At 45.2% G+C, this 27540-nt stretch overlaps 1 protein-coding gene across 1 annotated transcript; it reads left to right on the forward strand.

Annotated features, from left to right (window-relative positions):
- The first annotated feature begins 7544 nt into the window (after positions 1 to 7544).
- Positions 7545 to 26932, forward strand: LOC144610680 (uncharacterized). Its single transcript, XM_078429561.1, has 10 exons — positions 7545 to 7770; positions 11536 to 11637; positions 12855 to 12926; positions 14114 to 14185; positions 15001 to 15078; positions 16222 to 16287; positions 17511 to 17576; positions 20092 to 20243; positions 23581 to 23693; positions 25267 to 26932. The coding sequence occupies exons 1-10, from the start codon at positions 7692 to 7694 to the stop codon at positions 25403 to 25405; spliced, it is 939 nt and encodes a 312-aa protein (XP_078285687.1). The 5' UTR covers positions 7545 to 7691; the 3' UTR covers positions 25406 to 26932.
- The last annotated feature ends 608 nt before the right edge of the window (positions 26933 to 27540 follow it).

Raw genomic sequence — 27540 nt, forward strand, 5'->3', positions numbered from 1 at the left:
GATTTTATCTTACACCACATGTTATTCAATTTATCCTACATCTGTGTACTGTGGATATCACAATTGTAATCATGTACAGTCTTTCCGTTGACTGGGTAGCATGCACCTCGGTGCACGTGACATTAATAATCTAAACGAAACTAAACTAAACTGCCTTCCTTCCTCATGGATTACGGTAAAGACCAATGTGCTTTTTACGAGACGTAGGTGACAATAATAATCCAGACCAAGAATTCAATAGACAATAGACAATAGGTGCAGGAGTAGGCCATTCAGCCCTTCGAGCCAGCACCACCATTCAATGTGATCATGGCTGATCATTCTCAATCAGTCCGCCGTTCCTACCCTCTCCCCATACCCCCTGACTCCGCTATCCTTAAGAGCTCTATCTAGCTCTCTCTTGAATGCATTCAGAGACGGCCTCCACTGCCTTCTGAGGCAGTGAATTCTCTGACTGAAAACGTTTTTCCTCATCTCCGTTCTCAATGGCCTACCCCTTATTCTTAAACTGTGGCCCCTGGTTCTGGACTCCCCCCCAACATTAGGAACATGTTTCCTGCCTCTAACCTGTCCAACCCCTTAATAATCTTATACGTTTCGATGAGATCCCCTCTCATCCTTCTAAATTCCAGTGTATACAAGCCTAGTCGCTCCAGTCTTTCAACATACGACAGTCCCGCCATTCCGTGAATTAACCTAGTAAACCTACGCTGCACGCCCTCAATAGCAAGAATATCCTTCCTCAACTTTGGAGACCAAGTTGCACACAGTACTCCAGGTGCGGTCTCACTAGGGCCCTGTACAACTGTAGAAGGACCTCTTTGCTCCTATACTCAACTCCTCTTGTTATGAAGGCCAACATTCCATTGGCTTTCTTCACTTCAAAATGGACTCTGCTGTGAGATAAAGTCACTGCCTCAAAAAGGCAGCCAGCATCATCAAGGACCCACACCACCCTGGCCACACTTTCATTCACTCCTGCCTTCAGGCAGAAGGTGCAGGGAGCTGTGAAAACTGTGACCACCAGGTTTTAATAACAGCGTACCTCGGGTTACCAACTGTCCCGTATTAGCCAGGCCATCCCATATTTTAAGCTACAGTGATTTGTCCCGTACTGGAACAACCTGGTCCCGTATTAGGCCCGGGGGTCGCTGTAGGCCCAGGCAGTGTAAGTCCAGACAGTGTAGGCCCAGACACTGTAGGCCCGGGGAGCGTTGTAGGCCCAGGCAGTGTAGGTCCAGACAGTGTAGGCCCGGGGGTCGCTGTAGGCCCAGGCAGTGTAGGCCCAGACACTGTAGGCCCGGGGAGCGTTGTAGGCCCAGGCAGTGTAGGTCCAGACAGTGTAGGCCCAGACACTGTAGGCCCGGGGAGCGCTGTAGGCCCAGGCAGTGTAGGTCCAGACAGTGTAGGCCCAGACACTGTAGGCTCGGGGAGCGCTGTAGGCCCAGGCAGTGTAGGTCCAGACAGTGTAGGCCCAGACACTGTAGGCTCGGGGAGCGTTGTAGGCCCAGGCAGTGTAGGTCCAGACAGTGTAGGCCCAGACACTGTAGGCTCGGGGAGCGCTGTAGGCCCAGGCAGTGTAGGTCCAGACAGTGTAGGCCCAGACACTGTAGGCTCGGGGAGCGCTGTAGGCCCAGGCAGTGTAGGTCCAGACAGTGTAGGCCCAGACACTGTAGGCCCGGGGAGCGCTGTAGGCCCAGGCAGTGTAGGTCCAGACAGTGTAGGCCCGGACACTGTAGGCACGGACATTGTAGGTCCAGACAGTGTAGGTCCAGACAGTGTAGGCCCAGGGGCCGTTGTAGATCCGGACAATGTAGGCCTGGACACTGTAGGTCCGGACAGTGTAGGCCCGAACACTGTACTCCGGGAGGCCGCTGTAGATCCAGGCAGTGTAGGTCCGCACAGTGTAGGCCCGGACACTGTAGGTCCGGAGGCCGGGCACCTCCTAACAGAGGTTGCATAGCAACCCGCCTTCCAGCCCGGGCGGCCGCCATTGGTGGAGCGGGAGCACATGGCTGCAGGCTGGGTGAGGTCACGTGGGGCATGGGGCGGTGACGTCACCTTGTCCCTTATTTGGGAGTGAGGACGTTGGCAACCCTAGTGAAACCTCGATATTAGCGCAACAAAGGCCAAAGACCTCAGTGCAATCAAAGACAGTTCACAGTTCCTCGTCTAGTTAGTGTTGTGTAGTGATTGAGAATGATCAGCCATGATCACATTGAATGGCGGTGCTGGCTCGAAGGGCCGAATGGCCTCCTCCTGAACCTATTGTCTATTGTCTATTGGGGCACAGTGGTGCAGCTGTAGAGTTGCTGCCTTACAGCACCAGACTCACGGGTTTGATCCTGACCACAGGTGCTGTCTGCACAGAGTTTGCACGTTCTCCCTATGACCGCGTGGGTTTCCTCCAGGTGCTCCGGTTTCCTCCAACACTCCAAAGACATGAAGGTGCGTAGGTTAATTGGCTTCGGCAAAATTGTAAATTGTCCCTAGTGTGTACGAAAGTGTTAATACACGATGTGATCGCCAGTCGGTGTGGACTTGGTGGGCCGAGGGGCCTGTTCTTGTGTTGTATCTCTAAAGTCTAAAGTCTAAACAACATTAACCTCAACTATGAACTACTACCGACTGTGTCTATGGCTGCACTATGGGCTTCTGGGAATTTTTGGCACTGATATCATGGCTATTAATTTATAGAATTTTTTATTGTTATGTTTATCTGTGCGTTTGGTGTTCACAGGCCGATTAAGCTGCTGCAAATAAGAATCATTGATCCGTTGTTGATAAACTCTCAACTCATGATTCTTCACAGCTGCATTTTAACTCCTCGCATTTATTAAAACGACTCAGTTAGATCTTCTGGGAACAATAACATTCTTACTTGAAGCATAACAGGCCTATAAACGCTATGCACACAGACAGATATCACAATAACTTTAAAAAATAAATCAATAGCCATAAAACTTGGGCCAAAAAACCCCCCTGACGTTTTCACCGAATAGATTGAAAGAGAGGCGCGGTGGCGCAGCGGTAGAGTTGCTGCCTCACAGCGCCAGAGAGCTGGGTTCGATCCCGACTATGGGTGCTGTCTGTGCGGAGTTTGTACGTTCCCCCCCGTGACCACGTGGGTTTTCTCCGGGTGCTCCGGTTTCCTCCCACATTCCAAAAACAAGCAAGTCTGCAGATTAATTTGCCTCTGTAAATTGCCCCTTGTATGCAGGATGCAAAAGTGGGATAATATAGAACTAGTGTAAGGGTGACCAATGGTCGGTGTGGAGTTAGTGGGCCAAAGGATCTGTTTCCACACTGCATCTCTAAACGAAACTCTCTAAACTAAGTTATATTTCTCTGTTCTCCTCACAAAGTGAATCACCTCTATTTTTTGCATCCACTCTCCACCTGCCACCTACAATTTGGGCTCTGTATATTGCTTTGCACACTCCCCACAAATTATATTCAGCAGTAGAGTTGCTGCCTTACAGTGCTTACAGCGCCAGAGACCCGGGTTCGATCCTGACCATGGGTGCTGTCTGTACGGAGTTTGTACGTTCTCCCCGTGACTTGGATGTTCTCCGAGATCTTCGGATTCCTCCCACACTCCAAAGACGTACAGGTTTGTAGGTTAACTGGCTTGGGTTTGTGTCCTTGGTATAAGCGTAAATTGTCCCAGATTTGTGTAGGCTTATGTTAAGGGCGGCACGGTGGCGCAGTAGTAGAGTTGCTGCCTTACAGTGAATGCAGCGCCGGAGACTCAGGTTCGATCCTGGCTACGGGCGCCATCTGTAAGGAGTTTGTACGTTCTCCCCGTGACCTGCGTGAGTTTTCACCGAGAACTTCGGTTTCCTCCCACACTCCAAAGACGTACAGGTATGTAGGTTAATTGACTGGGTAAATGTAAAAATTGTCCCTAGTGTGTGTAGGATAGTGTTAATGTGCGGGGATCACTGGGCGGCACGGACCCGGTGGGCCGAAGGGCCTGTTTCCGCGCTGTATCTCTAAACTAAAAACTAAACTGGCTTTGCAAGAATTTTTTCTCGTCCGCATTATCTCCCAGCTACAATGAAAGATTCTGAGCACACTTTTTTCCCTGAGGATATCCAGTGATTTTATCAATAGTACACTGTCTCTGTGAGTTTCTAATGATCAGTTGCTAAAACATTTCTGGGTGTAACTAATGAATCTCTGTGGGATCCAAGGCAAATGCATGGTTTACCATCAACCTGACCAGTGATGGAAATGGGTTTTAGGAACTAGGGGGGCTCTAAGGTCCATGAGGCTGAGGTTGGGAAGGAAGGGGGGGATTTGTCTATGTGCGGTCATACCCATGTAAGAGTACAAGAATGCATAACTTGTTTACATAGAAACATAGAAAATAGGTGCAGGAGTAGGCCATTCGGCCCTTCGAGCCTGCACCGCCATTCAATATGATCATGGCTGATCATCCAACTCAGTATCCCGTACCTGCCTTCTCTCCATACCCCCTGATCCCTTTAGCTACAAGGGCCACATCTAACTCCCTCTTAAATATAGCCAATGAACTGGCCTCAACTACCCTTCTGTGGCAGAGAATTCCACAGATTCACCACTCTCTGTGTGAAAAAAAACTTTCTCATCTCGGTCCTAAAAGACTTCCCCCTTATCCTTAAACTGTGACCCCTTGTTCTGGACTTCCCCAACATCGGGAACAATCTTCCTGCATCTAGCCTGTCCAACCCCTTAAGAATTTTGTAAGTTTCTATAAGATCCCCCCCTCAATCTTCTAAATTCCAGCGAGTACAAGCCGAGTCTATCCAGTCTTTCTTCATATGAAAGTCCTGCCATCCCAGGAATCAATCTGGTTGTGTGTTTATTGTGTGTTTATAATATAGTTTATTGTGTATTATATGTCATAGCTGCTTTCTGGCATCTCTCTCTCTCTGTTTACATTACAAAATGTCCCATAATGGTATATAATCTCCATTTTGTTCTGTCACCTCCTCTTTCTTTCTGCATGCCGTTTCTTCAGCACGCCTTCTGCCACTAAGAAGCCATGTCCTCACATATTCTTCGGGGTTGAATTTTGACAGAGGAGGTCCCACCAACTTAATAAATAGAAGAGTTGAGAGATGATCAGTTTGAAGTCTTGCACGTTGTGGTGACATGCAGAAATTCATGCCACTGAAGCTTCTTTTCACATTCTGCTGTCGATACCGGAATTGTATTTACAGCCGTTACCAGCTGCTGAAAATCTGCAGAAACTATCTTCCCTTTAGATTCCTTGATTTCTCTGAAGGCTCTGACACAAAGCCGACCATTTAAGCCAAATTGTTCTGCCATTTCTTCTACATCATTATCCCCAAAGGTCAAAAGTGAATCTTCTGGAATATTGTTAATATCTAAATATTTTGACTTGTTAATTAACTTTTTACATTTATCATTGGAAGCTGTTGTAGATTCAAGCAGCCTGGATTTCATATTATTGACCAAAAACTCAAAAACTGTTGTCTATGTATAGTAGGTACTTTACCAGCTCTCAAATGTATTCCATTAAATCTCATCTGGCTTGTGGATTTCTCCACTTGAGTCTAACATTTTCCTGGCTTCTCTATTTGACATTCAAGAACCTTGATAGTTCCTTTAATTTCCTCATGTGCTTTACTAAGTGTACAATTTCGGTTCTGCAGTTCAAGTGACAGTTCAGACAACTCTAGCAAACTGTCCATCAACAAGCCCAAATTATTTACGAAAGCTGATGACTCTAATATTTTTTTCAGCTTCTCGTACTTTGCTCTCTCTGCTCTAGATCTTGAAGCATCACAGCGTGCTTTTCCAAAATGCTCCCAAATAGTTGTATAAGACTGCCACATTGCCTTTACAGTTCGGTAAGACAAAGCAACCCATCTCACACTGAAAACACAACCAATTTTCAACAGTTGACAGTGAAGAGCCACAGCACATGCAGTTAACTCATCCTGATTCTTAGGAGACCTATGATATAAGGAATACAATTTATCACAAAATATCTGAAAATGATTCAAACCTGCAACTTCATTTATAGCATCACCTACACTGAGTTCAAGCCTGTGACTGGCACAGTGCCAAACAGTTGCATTAGGGAAATCATCAAGAAATAGTTTTGCATTTCGTCCTAACATTACTGATGCACCATCAGTTACAAGTGATATCACATTTTCTTTTAGGTACTGTATTGAAAAACCACCTCTTTGTAAGCAACTTAGAAGCCCATCATATATAGATTTTGCATTTGCACCAAGTTTCATATGTTCTAAGTCAAAATAGAATGATATAGGTTGGGAAGATTCACCAACTGCTGTTCTCAAGCAGACTACTAGAACAGTTTTCCCATTAATAGTAGTAGATTCATCAATCATAATAGACATTTTTGTTTGTTTTGAAATTATATTTTCCACCACAGTCTTTCGCATCTGGTTCCCTATGTGGTGAGAAACATCTGCACATAACTTACGAGACTGTAGAACTAAGTCGATACCGTTTCTTTCTTGCAGTTCAATATCAGAAGACATATCTGTGTAGGGCCTGTGTATTGCTATTGAGGGCGTGCAGCGTAGGTTTACTAGGTTAATTCCCGGAATGGCGGGACTGTCATATGTTGAAAGACTGGAGCGACTAGGCTTGCATACACTGGAATTTAGAAGGATGAGAGGAGATCTTATCGAAACGTATAAGATTATTAAGGGGTTGGACACGTTAGAGGCAGGAAACATGTTCCCAAGGTCCCCCTGACAGTGAGTTTAAGAAATTCGCCCTCGAATTTTATTCAAAGGAACGCGGTGTCATTAATACATGGCCAAAACAGAATTACATTTACTGAGGAATGTGGATCGATGTATTGATGACACATTGTATAACTACTACCTGTTAACTACTGGCTGTTAACAAGTGCTAACAGCGGCAGTTAACAAATCGTTTTCGTCTGAGTTGAATAAAGTGATAAACGACTCGAATCTTTCTGCAGTACTCATTAAACCCCAGCTGGAAATTGAAAACTAGGGAAACACCGTCCCCCTGCGTAACCCCCCCCCCCCCCCCCCCCACCCCCACCCCCCCCCCCCCACCCCCCATTTCCATCACGGGACCTGACTCCTTTCCAGGTCATCCACAGTCCTGTGTCCAATTTTACACATGCCCATTAGCCTACAAACCTACACGTCCTTGGAGTGTGGGTGGAAACCGGAGCACCCGGAGAAAACCCCATGCAGGTCATGGGGAGAACGTACAAACTCCGTACAGACAGTACCCCTAGTCAGGATCGAACCCGGGTCTCTGGCGCTGTAAGGCAGCAACTCTAGTCCGTTGGCTGTTTAGAGATTGCTGAAATGTTTGCTTTAATTCTGCTGAGCGTTACAGATCTTGCATTATCTCTCTGTTCCTTTCCTAATATTTTTAGAATTTCTATAAAAGTCCATGTCAGCATTTCCGAAGCTGGTTTCAATTCGTCAACATGTGATTGGAGGGGATGAGTGGTACAATATTGTTTATAAAACAACCCACTCCTTAATAAACCCAGTGGGGCTTCCACCCAGTATCTGCACTGTCTAACGGGAAGGGCAATGCTGGAGTAACCCAGTGGGGCTTCCACCCAGTATCTGCACTGTCTAACGGGAAGGGCAATGCTGGAGTAACCCAGTGGGGCTTCCACCCAGTATCTGCACTGTCTAACGGGAAGGGCAATGGAACCTGTTTACGATGACTATGAGGATTTCAAACTTGACGATCAACAAAAGCATCAGAAGACTAAATGGACAACAGGTATCTTTTGGTGTGGATCAGAAGAAATGTGCCTTTGTGGGTTTGCATTCACTAGTGATTTGGCAAAAGATAATGGGAGCTTGTCCACTTGATGTATCTCACGTTAGCTTTGGCTGAGGGTTGAGTATTGGTCAAGAAATTACTTATGATTTCATCAGCTTCTTCCCTACAGCCATTAGGCTACTAAACACTATAACCACCAAATAAGCTCTGAACTACCTAGACTCTTATTGTTATTATTGCACTATTATTGGTTTTTTTATGTGTACATATGTGTGCTTGTGTATGTATGTATATATCTATCAGCATGGGTTGGTATATATTTGGAGATGCAGCATGGAAACGGGCCCTTCGGCCCATCAAGTCTGCACTATCCTACAAACGCTAGGGACAATATATGATATTGATATACCAAGCCAATTAGCCTACAAATCACGCAATTTAGGTTAATTTAATTTGGGGACACAGCATGGAAACGTGCCCTTCGGCTCACTATTCTAACTACACTAGGGACAATATATATATATATATATATATACACATACAATTTGGTTCACTTTCAGGATACAGAATAAATTGGAATAAAAGCGAAATTATGCCAATAAGGGAACATAATAAACAGATAATACAACAATTTCCATTTAAAATAGTAAATGAAAAATTTAAATATCTAGGTATCTATGTAACTAAGATATATACATCATTATTTAAAGCAAATTTCCCCCCATTACTGAACAAACTACATAAGAATATTCAATATTGGAAAACACTCCCTATCTCAATGGTTGGCAAAATTAATGCCATAAAAATGATTTTTTTACCGCAAATATTATACCTTTTTCAGACAATTCCGATATATCTGACAAAAAACTTTTTTTAAAAATTGGACTCTATTGTTAATGATTTTATCTGGGATTATAAGAATCATAGGATAAACAAAAGACACTTGTGTAAATCAAAAATAAATGGAGGCCTGGCTTTACCCAATTTTTTGTTTTATTTCTGGGCAGTTAATATTAAAAATATGAATTTCTGGTTGGAAGAAATAGATCATCAACCAGACTGGTTAAAAATGGAAAAGGAAGATTGTTTACCTTTTGATATTGGTTCGATATTATTTGCTACGTCTAAATTAAACAAAAAAATTTATAGGGAAAACCCTATAATATTTAGTGCTATACGAATTTGGAAACAATTAAAAAAGACATTAAAATTAGATAATTTATCACTTTTTCTTCCAATTGTGAATAATCCTTTGTTTAAGCCTTCATGGGTAGACGGGGGTTTTACACAATGGAAGGATTATGGAATTAAAAATATGGGACAACTTTATAAGGAAGGCACCTTTCTGACATTTCAGGAGTTGCAACAGACTTATGGTCTTCGTGGAAATGATTATTTCAGATATCTTCAACTTAGAGATTATGTAAAATCGAACTCCCAAAATTTTCGAATTAGAAATTCAGAAATTCTTGATGAATGTTGGAACAAACATCCTAATACAGAAAAATTAATATCTTATATATATAATATCTTATTAGACAGTGACATTCCCTCCACGGACTTATACAGACAAAAATGGGAAAAAGAATTAAACCAAGTAATTACGAAAGATACTTGGGAAGAAAGTTTGCAACATATACATCAGTGTTCACTAAACGCCAGACATTCTCTAATACAATTTAAAGTAATACATAGGTTACACTATTCAAAAACAAAACTACATAAAATTTTCCAACATATCTCACCTAAATGTGATAAATGTCAACATTTAGAAGCTACATTATTTCATATGTTTGCAAACTGTATAAAAATTAAAAAATTCTGGGTAAATATTTTTAGCATAATATCTAAAGTAACCAGCACACAATTGGACCCAGATCCAAAATTAATTATACTCGGAATATTAGAATTAAATCAAACATTTAGAACAACACAAAGAAACTTTATGGATTATAGTTTAATAACAGGAAAAAAATTAATTCTAAAATTTTGGAAAGGCCCTACGGCCCCCACAATCAAAATGTGGATTATAGAAATGACGGAGACCTTAAACGTGGAAAGAATCAGATTTTCCCTGTTGGACAAACAGGAATTATTCATTGGAACATGGTCTCCTTTTATTGATTACTTAAAGGGTCAGAATGGTTCAGCACAGGAACCTGACTAGCACTCGGACTAAAGAATGGATGAAATGCTATACTTTGAAATGTACGAATATATCTCGAAGGAAGTTTTTGTTATTTTAATAAATTTCTCCATTCTTCTTTAACTAACTTTTTCCTTATCTTTATAATTTGTTTTTGTTTTTGTTTTTATTTTTCTTCTCTCTCTTTTCTTTCTTTACTTCATCTATTTCTTTAGTTCTATCTAGTTTAAAAAAAAAAAGGGGCAAAAGGTATTGGAGACAATATAATAATAATTGACAATATTATCAATTTAAAAATGTATGACTGTAAGTTATGTACCTATCTCCAATAAAAAATTTATCTTAAAAAAAATAAATAAATGTATCTATATATATATATAGTGTAAGAAAATAACTGCAGATGCTGGTACAAATCGAAGGTATTTATTCACAAAATGCTGGAGTAACTCAGCAGGTCAGGCAGCATCTCAGGAGAGAAGGAATGGGTGATGTTTCGGGTCGAGACCCTTCTTCAGACTGATGTCAGGGGGGCGGGACAAAGGAAGGATATAGGTGGAGACAGGAAGATAGAGGGAGAACTGGGAAGGGGGCGGGGGGGGGGGGGAGGGAAGAGAGGGACAGAGGAACTATCTAAAGTTGGAGAAGTCGATGTTCATACCGCTGGGCTGCAAGCTGCCCAAGCGAAATATGAGGTGCTGTTCCTCCAATTTCCGGTGGGCCTCACTATGGCACTGGAGGAGGCCCATGACAGAAAGGTTAGACTGTGAGTGGGAGGGGGAGTTGAAGTGCTCAGCCACCGGGAGATCAGGTTGGTTAAGGCGGACTGAGCGAAGGTGTTGAGCGAAACGATCACCGAGCCTGTGTTTGGTTTCGCCGATGTAAAGAAGTTGACATCTAGAGCAGCGGATACAATAGATGAGGTTGGAGGAGGTGCAGGTGAACCTCTGTCTCACCTGGAAAGACTGTTTGCACACACATATAAATGTATCTATATATATGTGTGTGTATGTATATATATGGAAATAAAGTGTATATATACATATTCACATATACTCACACACACACACACATATATATATATATACACACACACACACACACATATATATATATATATACATACAAATACATACATATAGAAATATATGTGTATATGTATGTGCATATATGTGTGTATGTGTATGTATGTATATATATGTGTGTGTGTGTGTGAGTATGTGTATACACACTGAACTTTTTTTTCTCTGTCGTTTATCATATTGTTTATAGTGTACTATGTTTACATATTCTGTTGTGCTGCTACAAGTGAGAATGTCATTGTCCTGTCTGGGACACATGACAATAAAACATTCGTGATGAATGTCTTCCTGTGACTTCAACAATGTCCAAATAAATCTGAACATTTGTTTCAGTTGTATTCTTGTTAATTGACCATTATAACGAGTGGAGTCTGAAGAAGGGTCTCGACCCGAAACATCACCCAGTGGGATTAGTTTGGAGTGATGGTGAATGGGTGCCTGATGGTTAGCAAGGACTTGTTGGGCTGAACGGCCTGTTTTTGTGATGTGGGACTCTCGGAATTTAATATGATATTTTAACTACGTTTGAAATCTCAGGTAACCGAGGCATGTCGTTCTGCCGTGGAAAAGGGTTGCAGTTGCTCATGGCCATGCTTCTGATTGCCTTGTTGATCCTCTTGATCTATGGACTTGATAAGAGTAAGTAGTCGGTGTAGATTGGTTATTTCCTACTAGCCAATTGTAGTGCTTGTTAGTAGTTGCTCTGCCTAATATGTGATATATATTACCAAGAGCTAGACAATAGACAATAGACAATAGGTGCAGGAGTAGGCCATTCGGCCCTTCGGGCCAGCACCGCCATTCAATGTGATCATGGCTGATCATTCTCAATCAGTACCCCATTCCTGCTTTCTCCCCATACCCCCTGACTCCGCTATCCTTAAGAGCTCTATCTAGCTCTCTCTTGAATGTATTCATAGAATTGGCCTCCACTGCCTTCTGAGGCAGAGAATTCCACAGATTCACAACTCTCTGTCTAAAAAAGTTTTTCCTCATCTCTGTTATAAATGGCCTACGCCTTATTCTTAAACTGTGGCTCCTTGTTCTGGACTCCCCTAACATTGGGAACATGTTTCCTGCCTCTAACGTGTCCAACCCCTTAATAATCTTATACGTTTCGATAAGATCCCCTCTCATCCTTCTAAATTCCAGTGTATACAAACCTAGTCGCTCCAGTCTTTCAACATATGACAGTCCCGCCATACCGGGAATGAACCTAGTAAACCTACGCTGCACGCTCTCAATAGCAAGAATATCCTTTCTCAAATTTGGAGACCAAAACTGCACACAGTACTCCAGGTGCAGTCTCACTAGGGCCCTGTACAACTGCAGAAGGACCTCTTTGCTCCTATACTCAACTCCTCTTGTTATGAATGCCAACATTCCATTTGCTTACATAGGGCAGTTGGATCGCTGTGAAGTCCTGCAGATCTATGCTGTAAGTGGACTGTAATAAATGTGTGTTGCATTACGACGTGTGTACGACTCCATACGTTGCAGTCGGCATGTCCACTCATTCTTGAGAGATGCGTGTATCTGACCACATGTGTAGGAAGGAACTGCAGATGCTGCTTTAAACAGCAGAAACAAAAAGCTGGAGTAACTCAGCGGGAGATGTACGTCACCCAATCCGTCTCTCCAGAGATGCTGCCTGTCCCGCTGGGTCGCTCCTGCATTTTGTGTCTATCTTCGTGTATCTGACGAAGTTTAGTTTATTGTCAGGTGCACCGAGGTACAGTGAAAAGCATTTGTCGCGAGCTGACCAGCCAGCGGAGAGACTATGCTTGGAGAATTTGCCGGGAATCCTCGAAACATCCGGAACTAACTTAGCGCCTCATTTCTGGCTGCCTTTTAAGGTTCACGAATGAATGGGAGCGTGAAGGGATTTCAATCACAGATCCAGGAGATCTCACAGGCCATGGTTAATGGTGAGTGGACTATCATTGACTACATCGAATTAGTATCAACAGAAGAAGAACATAAACTCACTCCCAATGCGTAAAAATCAGGAAAGCAGTCAACCCAGAGATATGAATATTAAGAAGATAACTGCAGATGCTGGTACAAATCGAAGGTATTTATTCACAAAATGCTGGAGTAACTCAGCAGGTCGGGCAGCATCTCGGGACAGAAGGAATGGGTGACGTTTCGGGTCGAGACCCTTCTTCAGGCTGAAGAAGAGTCTCGACCCGAAACGTCACCCATTCCTTCTCTCCCGAGATGCTGCCTGACCTGCTGAGTTACTCCAGCATTTTGTGAATAAATACCTTCGATATGAATATTAATTTTTCTAACTTCAAGTAATCCTTGCTGGCTTTGCAAGAGATTTTGTTAGCATTATCTCCCGTCATCCTCCTGTACTACAAGGCCCGCTCAACCTCTCCCAATAGCTCGGTCCCTTAGGTCCTGACAATACCTACGTAAATCCTCCTTTATTAGTTTAGTTTAGTTTAGAGATACAGCGCGGAAACAGGCCCTTCGGCCCACCGAATCTGTGCCGACCAGTGATCCCTGCACATTAACACTATCCTACACACACTAGGGATAATTTACACTAATACCAAGCCAATTAACGTACAAACCTGTACGTCTTTGGAGTGAGGAGGGAAACCAAAGATCTTGGAGAAAACCCTTGCAGTCACGGGGAGAACGTACAAATTTCTTACAGACAGCACCCGTAGTTAGGATCGAACCCGGGTCTCTGGCGCTGTGAGGAATCAACTCTACTGCTGTGCCCACTGGTCTCAAAGATGGTCTGCTGAGCATTCTGATTCCTGCCCCAATATCTCCATTGGCGATTTAGTTGAGTTTAGTTTATTGTCACGTGTACCGAGGTACAGTGAAAAGCTTTTGTTGCGCGCTGACCAGCCAGCGGAAAACACAATACACGATTACAATCGAGCTGCCCACAGTGCACAGATACATGATAAAGGGAATAATGTGAATAACGTTTAGTGCAACACAGAGCCAGTGAAGTCCAATCACTCCATTGTCCTCTGCAGGGGCACTCAGGGAAGGAGTTCCATTTTCCCACCCTATAATCTCTCATTGCTACCAGCATCAGTTTACTTTCCGAATTCCAACCTTGTGCTTGAATTTATTTCTCCTCTTTCAGTTTCCCACAAGACGGAGATGACGATGTTAAAGCAGAATATCGAGGACCAGATGACCAACTTGAGCTCCAGAGGTGAATGGCTTTCTTTGACGAGTCAAATTAGTTTTTGTTTAGTTTAGAGATACAGCGCGGAAACAGGCCCTTCGGCCCACCGGGTCCGGCCCAACCAGTGATCCCTGCACACTTACACTATCCAACACACACACACACTGGGGACAACACACACACACACACACACACACTAACATCCTAACCTAACATCCACTAACACACACACTGGGGCCAATGTACACATACTGTACACCAAGCCAATTAATCACAAAATGCTGGAGTAACTCAGCAGGTCAGGCAGCATCTCGGGAGAGAAGGAATGGGTGACGTTTCGGGTCGAGACCCTTCTTCAGACTGAAGAAGGGTCTCGACCCGAAACGTCACCCATTCCTTCTCTCCCGAGATGCTGCCTGACCTGATGAGTTACTCCAGCATTTTGTGCATAAATTGATTTGTACCAGCATCTGCAGTTATTTTCTTAACCTATAAACCTGTACATCTTTGGAGTGTGGGAGGAAACCGAAGATCTCGGAGAAAACCCACGCATGTCACGGGAAGAACATACAAACTCCGGACACATTGGGATCGAGACTGGGCCTCTGGCACTGTACATCCCTGTTTTTGTATAAAAGGCCCCTCGAAACAAATGCTAGTTCCTGATCGTTCTTGATTGCCATTCCTGTGTAAAAGGCTGTGCATTCACCTTATGTGTTCTTCTCATGCTTTTCAGATTTTATTCTGTTAGTGTAATTGGAAACATAGAAATATCAGGGTTTACCCAGGGGTGTCTTTCAGGGTTAACAATTTCTTCCTCATCTGTTTACCTTTGCTCGTAGTGTTGGCGGGCGTGTCAACGAAATTCGAAGACCTAATGCCCCAGATCATGATCAAAATGAGGGAACTGGCGGAAATCAGTGAGTTATCCGAATATCTATGTACTAAAACTCTCGTTTGTTTATTTGTTTGTTCCTGGATTACAATCAAAACGGTACACGATAGCGCGACAGTTTTAGGCCCACCTTACTCACCGTCGTCCCTTTGGTGCTAATGGAAGAAGTTTCATTGAAATCGGTGTTATATTTTAAAAGTTATTCACATTTTAAAGTTTTAATCTATCTCCTAGGGAGGGAGGGGGGAGGGAGGGAGAGTGGTGGAGGGAGGGTGAAAGAGGGAGAATAAGGGGTGTTGAGAGGGATGGAGTGGGAGGGGGAGGGGAAGAGGGGGGAAGGGGGGAGGAGGGAGGGGTCGGGAGGGGAGGAGGGGTGATGAGTAGAGAGGAGAGAGGGGAGGGGTGAGGACAGGGTGCTGCACCAATGCAGGAGAGGTTTGGGCCCAAACTTGGTCTAGTTTGTTCTATATCTCGTATAAGAAAATAACTGCAGATGCTGGTACAAATCGATTTATTCACAAAATGCTGGAGTAACTCAGCAGGTCAGGCAGCATCTCGGGAGAGAAGGAATGGGAGACGTTTCGGGTCGAGACCCTTCTTCAGACTGATCAGTCTGAAGAAGGTCTCGACCCGAAACGTCACTCATTCCTTCTCTCCCGAGATGCTGCTTGTTCTATATCTCTCTATATCTCTCTATATTACCATCTATTTCTTCCCTATCTCTTTCTTCCCTCTCCTCTCAGTCTGAAGAAGGGTCTCGACCCGAAACGTCACCCATTCCTTTTCTCTCAGTTTAGTTCCGTTCCGTTTAGTATATTGACATGTGTGGCAGATACAGGGAAAAGCTTTTTTTCACTTAAACCTATAAACCTAAGTCAAGGGATATGGGGAGATGGCAGGAAAGGGGTACCGATTGTGGATGATCAGCCATGATCACATTGAATGGCGGTGCTGGCTCGAAGGGCCGAATGGCCTCCTCCTGCACCTATTGACTATTGTCTATTGTCTATTGTCTATTGTCTACCCTAACCTATTCAATAAATGGTGATGACTCAATTCAAATGAAGGGCCGCATTAGATACCTGATGGGAGATACGTCCCCAAACATGCTGAGGGCAAGTTGATGGGAGTTCTGCTGGTTAATGTTTCAACCTGTTTTGTTTCCCAGTGTCTGGAGAACTACAGAAAGCCCAGGGGAACATGACCGACCTGATCTCCAAGCTGAAAATGGAAAGTAAGTTGGAAACTATTAAGTCTGAGAAATGTGCATGAAATTATGCGTTGAGGATACACTGTGCGGCAGGTCAAGTCAAGTCAATTTATTTGTATAGCACATTTAAAAACAACCCACGTTGACCAAAGTGCTGCACATCTGACTAGGAAAAAAAAAGAAACATACAGTGGCAAGTAGTAGTGCAAGTAGTAGATAAACTAATCTAAATTAATTAAACACATAGCTATGAAACCATCCCCTCCCCGGGCACTTTCCCCTGCAACCGCAGCAGATGCAACACCTGTCCCTTTACCTCCCAACCTCAACTCCATCCAAGGACCCAAACATTCTTTCCAGGTGAGACAAAGGTTCACCTGCACCTTCTCCAACCTCATCTATTGCATCCGCTGTTCCAGGTGTCAACTTCTCTACATCGGCGAGACCAAGCGCAGGCTCGGCGATCGCTTCGCTGAACACCTCCTCTCTGTCCGCCTTAACCAACCTGATCTCCCGGTGGCTCAGCACTTCAACTCCCCCTCCCACTCCCAATCTGACCTTTCTGTCATGGGCCTCCTCCAGTGCCATAGTGAGGCCCACCGGAAATTGGAAGAACAGCACCTCATATTTCCCTTGGGCAGCTTACACCCCAGTGGTATGAACATTGGCTTCTCTAACTTCAGATAGTTCCTCTGTCCCTCTCTTCCCCCTCCCCCTTCCCAGTTCTCCCACTAGTCTTCCTGTCTCCTATTACATCCTTTCTCTGTCCCGCCCCCTCCCCTGACATCAGTCTGAAGAAGGGTCTCGACCCGAAACGTCACCCATCCCTTCTCTCCAGAGATGCTGCCTGACCCGCTGAGTTACTCCAGCATTTTATATCTACCTTCGATTTAAACCAGCATCTGCAGTTTTCTATCATACACATAGCTATGTAGTGAAATAAAGAAAAATGACCAATAAACCTAACCTAACCTGTTTTATAAGGTGCAACGGCTCAATTCAAATTACGGTCGCATTAGATTATTTGATGGAAGACACTTCCCCAAACATGCTATGGGCAAGTTGATGGGGGTTCTGCTGGTTAATGTTTCAATCTTTGTTGGAAGGAACTGTGCAGGAAGAACTTCTGAAGAAGGGTCTCGACCAGAAACATCACCTGTTCCTTTCCTCCACAGATGCTGCCTGGCCTGCTGAGTTACTCCAGCATTTTGTGTCTATCTAATGTTTCAATCTGTTGTGTTTCCCAGTGTCTGGAGAACTACAGAAAGCCCAGGGGAACATGACCGACCTGATCTCCAAGCTGAAACTGGAAAGTAAGTCGGAAACTATTAAGTCTGAGAAATGTGCATGTAAATATGCGTTGAGGGAACACTGTGCGGCAGGTAGTGCAAGTAGTAGTGCAAGTAGTAGATAAACTAATCTAAACTAATTAAACACATAACTATGAAATCATCCCCTCCCCGGGCACTTTCCCCTGCAACCGCACGAGATGCAACACCTGTCCACTTACCTCCCCCCTCGACTCCATCCAAGGCCGCAAACAGTCCTTCCAGGTGAGGCAGAGGTTCACCTGCACCTTCTCCAACCTCATCTATTGCATCCGCTGTTCCAGGTGTCAACTTCTTTACATCGGCGAGACCAAACGCAGGCTCGGCGATCGTTTCGCACAACACCTCCGCTCAGTCCGCCTTAACCAACCTGATCTCCTGGTGGCTGAGCACTTCAACTCCCCCTCCCACTCCCAGTCTGACCTTTCTGTCATGGGCCTCCTCCATTGCCAGGGTGAGGCCCAGGGCAAATTGGAGGAACAGCACCTCATATTTCCCTTGGGCAGCTTGCACCCCAGCGGTATGAACATTGACTTCTCTAACTTCAGATAGTTCCTCTGTCCCTCTCTTCCCCTCCCCCCCCCTCCCCCTTCCCTGTTCTCCCACTAGTCTTCTTTAGAAGGATGAGGCGGGATCTTATTGAAACATATAAGATAATTAGGGGATTGGACACAGTAGAGGCAGGAAACATGTTCCCAATGTTGGGGGAGTCCAGAACAAGGGGCCACAGTTTAAGAATAAGGGGTAGGCCATTTAGAACGGAGATGAGGAAGAACTTTTTCAGTCAGAGAGTGGTGAAGGTGTGGAATTCTCTGCCTCAGAAGGCAGTGGAGGCCAGTTCGTTGGATGCTTTCAAGAGAGAGCTGGATAGAGCTCTTAAGGATAGCGGAGTGAGGGGGTATGGGGAGAAGGCAGGAACGGGGTACTGATTGAGAGTGATCAGCCATGATCGCATTGAATGGCGGTGCTGGCTCGAAGGGCTGAATGGCCTACTCCTGCACCTATTGTCTATTGTCTTCCTGTCTCCTACTACATCCTTTCTTTGTCCCGCCCCCTCCCCTGACATCGGTCTGAAGAAGGGTCTCGACCCGAAACGTCACCCATCCCTTCTCTCCAGAGATGATGCCTGACCCGCTGAGTTACTCCAGCATTTTGTGTCTACCTTCGATTTAAACCAGCATCTGCAGTTTTCTTTCCTAAACATAGCTATGAAGTGAAATAAAGAAAAATGGCCAATAAACCGAACCTAACCTGTTTTATAAGGTGCAACGGCTCAATTCAAATTACGGTCGCATTAGATTACTTGATGGTAGACACTTCCCCAAACATGCTATGGGCAAGTTGATGGGGGTTCTGCTGGTTAATGTTTCAATCTTTGTTGGAAAGAACTGTGCAGGAAGAACTTCTGAAGAAGGGTCTCGACCAAAAACATCACATAGAAACAGTTTTAGGCCCACCTTACTCACCGTCGTCCCTTTGGTGCTAATGGAAGAAGTTTCATTGAAATCGGTGTTATATTTTAAAAGTTATTCACATTTTAAAGTTTAAATCTATCTCCTAGGGAGGGAGGGAGGGGGAGGATACGGGGGGGTAGAGTGGGATGGAGTGGGTGGGGAGGTGAAGGGGGGGAGGGGAGGAGGGGGGAGGGAGGGGGAAGGGGGGAGGAGAGGGCGCTGCACCAATGCAGGAGAGGTTTGGGCCCAACGGGTCCACTTGGTCTAGTGGTCAATATAAATAAAGTGACCTCCAGATAGTTCCTGTCTTTGCCTTCAGAACAGCCAGTGAACATCTGGAATTCCTATGCAGAGATTATAGAGTCATAGAGTGACACAGCGTGGAAACAGGCCCTTCGGCCCAACTTTCCCACACCGGCCAACATGTCCCAACTACACTAGTCCCACTTGCCCGCGTTTGGCCCATATCCCTCCAAACCTGTCCTATTCAGGTACCTGTCTCAATGTTTCTTAAACATTGCAATGTTACCTGCCTCTACTACCTCCTCCAGTAGCACGTTCCATACACCCACCACTATTTGCTTGAAAAAGTTACCCCTCAGGTTCTTATTAAATCTTTCCCCTCTCACCTTAAACCTATGCCCTCTGGTTTCTCGATTCCCCTATTCTAGGCAAAAAAATCTGTGCATCTACCCGATCTATTCCTCTCATGAATTTATGCACCTCTATAAGATTACCCCTCATCCTCCTGCGCTCCAAGGAATAGAGTCCTAACCTGCTCAACCTCTCCCAATAACTCAGGCCCTCAAGTCCTGGCGACTTCCTCACAAATTGGCTGGGCAAATATTTAAAAAAATTGGCCCTAGTGTGTGTAGGATAGTGTTAGTGTGCGGGGATCGCTGGGCGGCGCGGACCCGGTGAGCCGAAAGGCCATTTTACGCGCTGTATCTCTAAATCTAAAAAATCTAAAACCCTTGACAACCCAAAAACATCCACTGACCTCGGTGCACGTCACCATTAACTAGACTGGACTGAATGTTTTTCAGAGTGTCAGAACCTTCAATGCCCCAACAACTGGATCGCCTTCAAGGAGAGCTGCTACTTCTTCTCAATCAAGGAAGCCACATGGCACAATAGCCAGCAGTACTGCACCCTCCATGGGAGTAACCTCGTTGTCATTAATGACGAGATTGAGCAGGTAAGAGTAAGCTTTCGGAGCGGGCTTTGTTAAACTCTCCAAGGAGACACCAGATTTGCAGAGGAAGGAACTGCAGATGCTGGTTTAAATCGAAGATAAAGACAAAACAACTGGAGCAAATAAGCGGGGCAGGCAGCATCTCTGGAGAGATGGAATGGGTGACATTTCGGGTCTGAAGAAGTGTTTCGACCCGAAACGTCACCCATTCCTTCTCCCCAGAAACACCAGATTTGACTGTTTACAATAGGTAGAGCACTTTTTCATGCAGGTTCGCACTAACATTTCCTGGTATAATTGTACCACCAAATCAATGCGTCCAACACAATTTGAAACTGAGAAACAAAGAAACGTAGGTGCAGAGATAGGCCATTCGGCCCTTCGAGCCAGCTCCGCCATTCAATATGATCATGGCTGATCATCTAAAATCAGCACCCCGTTCCTGCTTTCTCTGCATATACCTTGATTCCGTTAGCCCTAAGAGCTAAATCTAACTTTCTCTTGAAAACATCCAGTGAATTGGCCTCCACTGCCTTCTGTGGCAGAGAATTCCACAGATTCACAACTCTCTGGGTGAAAAAGTTTTTCCTCGTCTCATTCCTAAATGGCCTACCCCTTATTCTTAAACTGTGTGACCCCCTGGTTCTGGACTCCCCCAACATCGGGAACATTTTTGACCCCAACAGGGGTCACAGCTTAAGGATAAGGGGGAAGTCTTTTAGGACCGAGATGAGAAAACATTTCTTCACACAGAGAGTGGTGAGTCTGTGGAATTCTCTGCCACAGAAGGTAGTTGAGACCAGTTCATTGGCTATATTTAAGAGGGAGTTAGATGTGGCCCTTGTGGCTAAAGGGATCAGAAGGTATGGAAAGAAGGCAGGTACGGGATACTGAGTTGGATGATCAGCCATGATCATATTGAATGGCGGTGCAGGCTCGAAGGGCCGAATGGCCTACTCCTGCACCTATTGTCTATGTTTCTATGTTTCTAAGATGCTGGAGTAACTCCAGTACTTGCATGAAAATGTTACTCCTGTTACTGAAGTGTTGCTGTCTTGTTGCTTAAACAACAACTTGCTATTTTAACAAGATAAAGCAACTCAAATCGCTTCACGCCAATACGATCACAGGATATTTAACACCAAGCTTCTAAGGGCAGCGCAGCTGGTAGAACTGCTGCCTCGGGTTCCATCCTGACCTCGGGTGCTGTCTGTGTGGAGTTTGCTCGCTCTTCCTGTGACCACGTGGGTTTTCTCCGGTTTCCTCCCACATTCCAAAGACGTGCGGGTTTGAAGGGAGAAGACCACACCTCGAAACACTTCTCCAAAATTACCAGCAGAAACAAGGAACTGCAGATGCTGGTGAATGCAGAAAGGACACAGAATGTTCCTCAAAAGAGAGCTAGATATAGCTCTTAAGGATAGCGGAGTCAGGGGGTTATGGGGAGGAGGCAGGAACGGGGTACTGATTGAGAATGATCAGCCATGATCACATTGAATGGCGGTGCTGGCTCGAAGGGCCGAATGGCCTCCTCCTGCACCAATTGTCTATTGTCTATTGTTAATGTTCCACAAAATCTTCTCAGGTTCCCAGCTGCATTCCATCTGGGATAGCTCTCTCAGCAGGTCAGGCAGCACCTCTGGAGATAGACACAAGAAGCTGGAGTAACTCAGCGGGACAGGCAGCATCTCTGGAGAGAAGGAATGGGTGACGTTTCGGGTCTGAAGAAGGGTCTCGGCCCGAAACGCCACCCATTCCTTCTCTCCAGAGATGCTGCCTGACCCGCTGAGTTACTCCAGCATTTTGTGTCTATTGTGTGTTTCCCTCCAAACCTTTCCTACCCAAGTACCTGTCCAAATGCCTTTTAAATGCTGTTATAGTACCTGCCTCAGCTACCTCCACTGGCAGCTCGTTCTATCTGTGAAAATATTGCCCCTCAGGTTTCTATTAAATCTTTCCCCTCCCACCTTAAACCTTTGTCCTCTGGTTCTTGCTTCCCCTACAATGGGGTATTCACCCTACCTTTACCTTCCCTGAACCTTTACGCAAGTCAGATTTTATGTAAGTCGGAATCACCATCCCTACCCGCTGCCCGAAATGACTCAAGAGTCTGCAGAAGGGTGTCGACCCGTAACGTCACCTCTCCATGTTCTCCAGAGATGCTGCCTGACCCGCTGAGTTACTCCAGCACTCTGTGAAACGTCACCTATCCATGTTCTCCAGAGATGCTGCCTGACCCGCTGAGTTACTCCAGCACTCTGTGAAACGTCACCTATCCATGTTCTCCAGAGATGCTGCCTGACCCGCTGAGTTACTCCAGCACTCTGTGAAACGTCACCTATCCATGTTCTCCAGAGATGCTGCCTGACCCGCTGAGTTACTCCAGCACTGAGAGTATTCATTGTCTCAGTGGTCTCTGGATGCGTCCAGGGCACTTTCCGCAGCGCACGGCCTTCTGGGTAAGTAATGCTGCCATTGCCGGTTTGTTTCCGACGTAAACCTGAGTAATCGAACAGTATTGTGGAAGTTTCACACTGCCTTGTTTGCACTAGGGACTGAGTACAGAATTCAGTTTCAGTTTCAGTTCAGTTTAGTTTATTGTCACGTGTACCGAGGTACAGTGAAAAGCTTTTGTTGCGTGCTAACCAGTCAGCGGAAAGGCAATACATGGTTACAATCGAGCCACTCACAGTGTACAGATACACGATAAGGGAATAACGTTTAGTGCAAGGTAAGGCCAGTGAAGTCCAATCAAAGATATGTCGAGGGTCTCCAATGAGAGGCGGCACGGTGGCGCAGCGGTAGAGTTGCTGCCTTACAGCGAATGCAGCGCCGGAGACTCAGGTTCGATCCTGACTACGGGCGCCGTCTGTACGGAGTTTGTACGTTCTCCCCGTGACCTGCGTGGGTTCTCTCCGAGATCTTCGGTTTCCTCCCACACTCCAAAGACGTACAGTTTTGTAGGTTAATTGACTGGGTAAAATGTAAAAATTGTCCCTAGTGTGAGTATAGGGTAGTGTTAATGTGCGGGGATCGCTGGGCGGCGCGGACCCGGTGGGCCGAAGGGCCTGTTTCCGCACTGTATCTCTAAATCTAAAATCTAAATGAGGTAGGTAGAAGTTCAGCACTGCTCTCTGGTTGTGGTAGGATGGTTCAGTTGCCTGATAACAGCTGGGAATAAACTGTCCTTGAATCTGGAGGTGTGTAGTTCTTTTTCTTTTGCCGGATTGGAAAAGCAACAAGACACACAACCACATAAAAGTCTGTTTGTGAGTTGTTTACGTGAGTGTGAGTGTGTGCACCTTAATGCCTGATGATGCTTTCTTCAATTCTTTTTCAGACGTTTATCAGCTTGAGTTCCAAACTTGATCATTTCTGGATTGGTCTCAGTGACTGGGGGACTGAAGATAATTGGGAGTGGGTCGATGGCACAGCCTTCAACACATCAGCGACGTAAGTTCCTTTCAGCTTTCCAAGTTTGCACTCTACTGCATAGCTCTTTGCTGATGCCACAGTGGAAATATCAATGGGGTTCAATGTTGAGCGGTTAGAAACATAGAAACATAGAAAATAGGTGCAGGAGTAGGCCATTCGGCCCTTCGAGCCTGCACCGCCATTCAATATGATCATGGCTGATCATCCAACTCAGTAACCTGTACCTGCCTTCTCTCCGTACCCCCTGATCCCTTTAGCCACAAGGGCCACATCTAACTCCCTCTTAAATATAGCCAATGAGCTGGCCTCAACTACCTTCTGTGGCAGAGAATTCCACAGACTTACCACTCTCTGTTTGAAGAAATGTTTTCTCATCTCGGTCCTAAAAGACTTCCCCCTTATCCTTAAGCTGTGACCCCTGGTTCTGGACTTCTCCAACATCGGGAACAATCTTCCCGCATCTAGCCTCTCCAACCCCTTAAGAATTTTATATGTTTCTATAAGATCCCCCCTCAGTCTTCTAAATTCCAGCGAGTATAAGCCGAGTCTATCCAGTCTTTCTTCATATGAAAGTCCCGCCATCCCAGGGATCAATCTGGTGAACCTTCTCTGTACTCCCTCTAAGGCTAGAATGTCTTTCCTCGGATTAGGAGACCAAAACTGTACACAATACTCCAGGTGCAGTTTAATGTAGTTTAGAGATACAGCGCGGAAACAGGCCCTTCAGCCCACCGGGTCCGTGCCGACCAGCGATCCCCGCACATTATCACTACACTACACACACCAGGGACAATTTTTACATTTACCAAGCCAATTAACCTACAAACCTGTATGTCTTTGGAGTTCGGGGGGAAACCGAAGATCTCGGAGAAAACCCACGTAGGTCACGGGGAGAACGTACAAAGTCCGTACGGACAGCACCCGTAGTCGGGATCGAACCCGGGTCTCCGGCGCTGCATTCGCTGTAAGGTAGCAACTCTCCCGCTGCGCCACCGTGCCGCCCAAACAGGGTAAGGCTGAGGTTTTTTTATTGTCACGTGTACCGAGGTACAGTGAAAAGCTCTGCTTTGCATGCTATCCAATCATGGGCGGTAGAGTTGCTGCCTTACAGCCTTGTACGTTCTCCCCGTGACCTGCGTGAGTTTTTCTACGTGGCCTCTGGTTTTCCTTCCACACTCCAAAGGCGCACAGGTTTGTAGGTTAATTGGCTTGGTATAAATGTAAATTGTCCCTAGTGTGTGTAGGATAGTGTTAGCTTGTGGAGATTGCTGGTGGGCACGGACTCGGTGGGCCGAAGGGCCTGTTTCCATGCACTATCTCGAAAACTAAACTATCAGATCAGATAATACTGTGCATCTATACAATCAATAGGGCAGCATAGTAGCACAGCTGGTCGAGCCTCTGCCTCACAGTGCCAGGGGTGGGGGGGTTAGGGGGGGGTTTGAGGGGAGGAGAGGTTTGGGCCCAACGAGTCCACTTGGTCTAGTTGTATAATACATTTTGCTCAGCATGAATGAGTTCGGGCGAAGGGGTCTGTTTTCTATGCTGTGTGATTTTTGATTCTAACTTCATGCTCATTTTCCACTCTAAGGCACTGGGGTGAAGGTGAACCCAACAATTACGGGAATGAAGAAGATTGCGGTCAAATTAAATCTGCGAGAGATTGGAACGACGCCAATTGTGACTCTAAGTTGCACTGGGTTTGTGAGCAGAAGAGAAACCTGGTATGAACCTCCGCTAGTCTCCAATGTGGGCCAGCCTGGCCAATCACAACCCTCTGCTGAGTTCTGAACAAAGAACGATCATGCCCACTCAAGAGGCATTGCCTTCAACGCCATACCCAGGCAAGGCAAAGCCAGGCAACTAAAGATAGACACAAAAAGCTGGAGTAATTCAGCCGCTCATGCAGCATCTCCAGAGAAAAGGAACAGGTGACGTTTTCGGGTTCTGAAGAAGCCAGAGACTTGTCAATCTGTGGAATTCTCCGCCACAGAAGGCAGTGGAGGCCGATTCACTGGATGTTTTCAAGAGAGTGTTAGATATGGTTCTTAGGGCTAACGGAATCAAGGGATGTGGGGAGAAAGCAGGAACGGGGTACTGATATTGGATGATCAGCCATGATCATATTGAATGGCGGTGCTGGCTCGAAGAAGGGCTGAATGGTCTACTCCTGCACCTATTTGCTATGGTTCTTGGTCTCAACCCGAAACTTCACCTATTCCTTCTCTCCAGAGATGACGTCCGACCCGCTGAGTTACTCCGGCTTTTTGTCTGTATCTTCGGTTTAAACCAGTATCTGCAGTTCCTTCCTACACACAAGGTCAGGGAACTACACCCACACAGCCTTCCATGCGTTGCAACAGAACTATACCACTGCTGTGGAAATGCAATGGGAGTGCGGGTGGATTTGAAAGGCGCTATGTAAATGCAGCTTCTCTGTCCCAAAACTCCTCTAATCCGTGGGACTTTGGTAGACGTGGACTAGCAGATTTTCTAACAATAATAACAATAGACAATAGACAATAGGTGCAGGAGTAGGCCATTCAGCCCTTCGAGCCAGCACCGCCATTCAATGCGATCATGGCTGATCACTCAATCAGTACCCCGTTCCTGCCTTCTCCCCATACCCCCTCACTCCGCTATCCTTAAGAGCTCTATCCAGCTCTCTCTTGAAAGCATCCAACGAACTGGCCTCCACTGCCTTCTGAGGCAGAGAATTCCACACCTTCACCACTCTCTGACTGAAAAAGTTCTTCCTCATCTCCGTTCTAAATGGCCTACCCCTTATTCTTAAACTGTGGCCCCTTGTTCTGGACTCCCCCAACATTGGGAACATGTTTCCTGCCTCTAATGTGTCCAATCCCCTAATTATCTTATATGTTTCAATAAGATCCCCCCTCATCCTTCTAAATTCCAGTGTATACAAGCCCAATCGCCCCAGCCTTTCAACATACGACAGTCCTGCCATTCCGGGAATTAACAATATTAATTTTGTGATAATATCAATTATTTAATAATACTCTCTATTAATAACAGTTTCATATTACACATATTAGTACTCAGTTTTGCTGGACTTTTGGTTTTGCCAGGTTATTAGAGTTTTAATGAACACACCATAAATCCAGAGGATTTTTGTCAAGAGATGTTCACCATTTTGCTTTCTGCTTAATGTATCTAATCTCTGCTCTTTAAATTGATTGTTGTTTTTAATTCTCTTCACCAGTTGTTTTTACAATCACTTTGTCAATTCAATAAATCTGAGAGATCCCAATAAAATTACATGGCGTTCATTTGCATTTGTGTGTGTCTATGTATGCGTGTGTGTGTGTGTGTCTATGTATGTGTGTGCGTGTCTATGTATGTGGAGGCATGTCTATGTATGTGTGCACATGTCTATGTATGTGTATGCGTGTCTATGTATGTGTGTGTGTCTATGTATGTGTGTGTGTCTATGTATGTGTGTGTGTCTATGTATGTGTGTGTGTGTCTATGTATGTGTGTGTGTTTATGTATGTGTGTGTGCATGTATGTGTGTGTGTATCTATGTATGTGTGTGCGTGTCTATGTATGTGTGCGTGTCTATGCATGTGTGAGTGTCTATGCATGTGTGCGTGTCTATGCATGTGTGCGTGTCTATGCGTGTATGTATGCCTGCGTGTCTATGTATGTCTGCGTGTCTATGTATGTGTGTGCGTGTCTATGCATGTGTGTGCGTGTCTATGTATGTGTGCGTGTCTATTCATGTGTGAGTGTCTATGCATGTGTGCGTGTCTATGTGTGTGTGTGTCTATGCATGTGTGTGCGTGTCTATGTATGTGTGTGCGTGTCTATGTATGTGTGCGTGTCTATGTATGTGTGTTTGTCT

The sequence above is a fragment of the Rhinoraja longicauda genome, chromosome 37, assembly GCF_053455715.1.
Source record: "Rhinoraja longicauda isolate Sanriku21f chromosome 37, sRhiLon1.1, whole genome shotgun sequence".
NCBI lineage: Eukaryota > Metazoa > Chordata > Chondrichthyes > Rajiformes > Arhynchobatidae > Rhinoraja > Rhinoraja longicauda.

Coding starts and splice junctions, on each gene's coding strand:
- LOC144610680 (XM_078429561.1), top strand. CDS start 7,692: ATGGAACCTGTTTACGATGACTATGAGGATTTCAAACTTGACGATCAA. Junction 7,771..11,535: donor GAAGACTAAATGGACAACAG/GTATCTTTTGGT, acceptor TTGAAATCTCAG/GTAACCGAGGCATGTCGTTC. Junction 15,079..16,221: donor GAGGGAACTGGCGGAAATCA/GTGAGTTATCCG, acceptor TTTGTTTCCCAG/TGTCTGGAGAACTACAGAAA.